The 3,797-nt window shown below is 32.3% G+C and overlaps 1 protein-coding gene across 1 annotated transcript; it reads left to right on the top strand.

Annotated features, from left to right (window-relative positions):
- Positions 1 to 347: 347 nt before the first annotated feature.
- LOC111404873 lies at positions 348 to 1,200 on the top strand. The gene is made up of 2 exons (XM_023033605.1): positions 348 to 775; positions 812 to 1,200. The coding sequence occupies exons 1-2, from the start codon at positions 405 to 407 to the stop codon at positions 945 to 947; spliced, it is 507 nt and encodes a 168-aa protein (XP_022889373.1). The 5' UTR covers positions 348 to 404; the 3' UTR covers positions 948 to 1,200.
- Positions 1,201 to 3,797: the final 2,597 nt, after the last annotated feature.

Raw genomic sequence — 3,797 nt, 5'->3', positions numbered from 1 at the left:
CCAAGAAAGTATATAATTAAAATTAATTATTGCTTTTCAACTTTATTTTTTAACAACTTTTTCCCAATCACTTAGCCCCTGTTTGATTCCCATTACTTGAAAATAAAAATGGGAAGAATAATATTTTTTAGAAAAATGAGTGGTTGAAAAAGAAGAAAAAGTTTTCGATTTACGTGTAATATTATTTTATGGAAGATTGTGTGGTTGAAAATAGGAGAGAGAAAAATAGAATGTAATGTAATTTAATTTAATGGAGATCAAATGGGGGCCTAATGTCCATAACCAGGGTCCCTCTTTCTCTCTCTCTCTCTCTCTCTATTATATATGTGCGCGCGTATCAATTGATCAACTGCACAGCTGAACCTCTCCTCTCTTTCTCCAGCATTCACTTCATTAATCTCACTATGCCGATTGGCAGCAGCCCAGATTTTGAGAAAAGATCATTTGAAATCAAGAATGATGACAAGTTTTTCTCAAGGCTTCTTACGAAGGAAACCTCAAAAACAAACCCTTCATTTAGGGTTTACTATGGAGATGTACCTGGTACAGTGCCCTTCATGTGGGAGACTAGCCCTGGCACCCCCAAACACCATTCATTCTATGACACCTCTTTAATTCCTCCTCTTACGCCACCTCCTTACTATTCCACCAACATCAATAAACCCATAAAAAGGAACTCACGATCAAAACTTTTGTACACTTTACTCAGGAGAATCAATCCAAAGAAAGTTAACCAGTTTGGAATGTCATCTTCTTCTTCTTCATCGATGTCGTGGTCGACTTCATCACATGCAACGTTTTCGCCTTCCTGTGTCCACGAAGGACGAAGACAATTTTCAAGGCGTGGAACAATGTTGGATGACGATCATCAGGAAGTGTGCCCTTCACGATTGAGTTTGATCACGAAGAAAGCTTTGCTGTCCATCGTTGGCCATCGATCTGGCTAAGGTATTCTGAAAGATTCATCGTGTCCGTGACCGTCGCTTTCATCTTTCCTTTGTGTTTGGGGATGAAATGATCCATCAATCAGTTGAAGTGTATGATTTTAGTGAATAAAACTCTTATAACATGTTTGGTAATAAGTTTTAGATAGCAAGGGTTAGTATTAAGAATTTAGATAATAATGTCAAAATCTCGTCCCGTAAATTGTACCAAACACGTGCTTAAACTGATTTGAGGATAAATGCAAATTAACCTGTAGTCTTCATCTTCTTTTTATTCTTTCTAGAGTTAGAACTTGCTGTAAAGAGTGAGTTACAATGACACCAACTGGTGTCATTGTTATGAATCACTGAATCACATCACACTGCAGCTGCGTGTACTTTTGCATGCTTCTCAGTGCGACTAAGGTTCCTCTATTTATCTTTATTCCGCCAATTAATTAGCCAAATGGGCTCTATTAGATGTATACAAAAAGTTGGTACTTTTCTTAGAGATTCTTGCCGTTGGAATCTTTTCACTGTCTCCTCTTCCTCGAAATATTGAAGGGAAGAGACGATCCGTTTCTGCATCTTGGATTAAAATCAAGTTCAACTTAATTCAACAATTCAACTTGTTAAACACGTCAACAGTGTGTATCATTACTCATATCCTAGTACACCAGTATCGACCTCATACACACATTTCATGTCATTTTTCTTAGACGTAGAAAAAAGTCAACAATGATAAATGATGAAAAGGGAAGATCAATAACCTTGAGATACAATTATGGAAGCATGAAAATGACCTATAAGCAACTTAAGGACCCATTGAAACCTTTGCATCTAATGCAATATCGAACTTGTCGGCAGTTTCATGCCACTCCAAGAATAAAAACAATAAGAAGGTTTGTGCCTAGAAATAATTTTTATGCATTAATTGTTTAACCTTGTCGATAAGGGACAAGTCCCACTGTCATATGCATGAAAACGAGATTAATAATTAGGGCAGGTAGGAAACGTGTCTATGAAAATATGAACTTAAATCATGGACTAAAAAATATTTTGTTTGTTAATTACAAGATCAAATCAATGTATGATTAACGGTGGAATATTTGTCTATCTTTGTTTTTTGTATTGCTATTAAATTAAGATAGCATATTTATCACTAAAATAAAATAAAATGTTGTGCCTACCAACCATGTTCACGAGCTTATTTTTTAATACTAGATCAAGTCGAGATGTGATACGTTTTCTTTCTAAATTATAAAAATTAGATCAAGTAGAGATGTGATACGTTTTCTTTCTAAATTAAAAAAAAAAAAAAATTAAAAGAAGAAATACTCTTGTTTGAGAGAGACTTGACTTCCATGATTTGATTTTTGAGGAACCTAAACCTCAAAGATAAACACATTTTTTGCAACAAAATAATCTATTCACTTCTCATTTATCATTAGTGTGCTTATATAGAAATACTAGACCCGCTGTTGAAGTGGTTATTCCATGAATTCCACAATATTTTCTAAGAATATTTTCAAGAGACTTTTTAAATATAAGATTCCTTCTATTTTAGAGAGTCAACCTTTAAAATTTGAATAATGCTATGCAATCCCATTGAGGGTACAACCCCAGTCTAAATTGTGTTAGATGATAAGTTGAATGAAATGTGAAATTAAATGACTCATTTAATTCCACATATCATTTAATGCCATATTAACACCACTTATACTGTGGTTATAACTCCAATAGGGCTAAATAACATTACTTTTAAAATTTTGTTCCAAAAAACTATTTAAATTAATATTTTAAAATAGAGAGTGAGTTTGACTCTCTCTCTCTCTCTCTCTCTCTCTCTCTCTATTTTGGAATGCCAAATTCATTCTCTATAATTAAATGCATTCAAACTATTTCAATTTTCATTGTAGAAAAATAGTATAATAATTTGAAGAGAAGTTGGTGAATACAAAAGATAGAGAAAAATATGGAGAGTCAAACTCACTTTCTATAATAAAATGCACTCAAATTATTTCAATATTTGATGTAGAAAATAATTTGAAGAGAAACTAGTGAAAATAAAAGACAAAGAAAAATAATAAATACTTTTTGGGAGTAATAAAAGTAAGTGATAAAAATAAAGAGTCTCTTGGAGCACTTAACATTTTATGCTTTCTAAATTAAATTGTCAAATATGCTTTTTAAAAATAAAATTTTTTTTGGCGATGCTTTAATAGATAAGAGAATATAATTAAAGTGCACGTCTAACAAGCCACTAATGATAGTTCATTAATTCAAAACCTAACTAAAAGGAGGAGGAGGAGGAGGAGGAGGAGGAGTAATAATAATAATAAACTGTATCATTCCTTTTCCCTTGAGAACACCATTGTTCACAAGAATGAATTTTGATACTATTTTTTTCTTCGCTTCCCATTATGTGCATAAAGAAACCTCGTCATTTTTCTTTCTTTCTTTTTTTATTTTTTTTATTTTTAATTTTTTGAACATGCCCTGGAAGTGCAAATTTAATAGCTTCTTCACTCTCTTCACACTACTAAATATGGCAGCTACGATGATGGATTTTTACTAAACGAGCCTTCGATCACTATTAACGAAATTCTTGACGGCTTTTCAAGTATATATGTTAAATATTTTAAAAACATAAACTAAATAACATAGCGAGAAGCTACCCAATGTCATATAGCGTCATTGAGATTCCGTCGGCATAAAAAATAAATATATTTACTCATTAAGATTGCAACGTACTAGTAGTTGGTATTAAAGAAAATAAAAATTGAAAAACAATCAATTTTATACACATATCTTAGTTGGTAATATGATAAAGTTGGTCGGTATTATTCTTGAGTGTATGGATTTTTAAGTCCA

This window comes from Olea europaea, chromosome 11, assembly GCF_002742605.1.
Source record: "Olea europaea var. sylvestris chromosome 11, O_europaea_v1, whole genome shotgun sequence".
Lineage (NCBI taxonomy): Eukaryota > Viridiplantae > Streptophyta > Magnoliopsida > Lamiales > Oleaceae > Olea > Olea europaea.
Note: the sequence above shows the minus strand (reverse complement) of the source record. Positions and strands in the feature narration are given on the sequence as shown.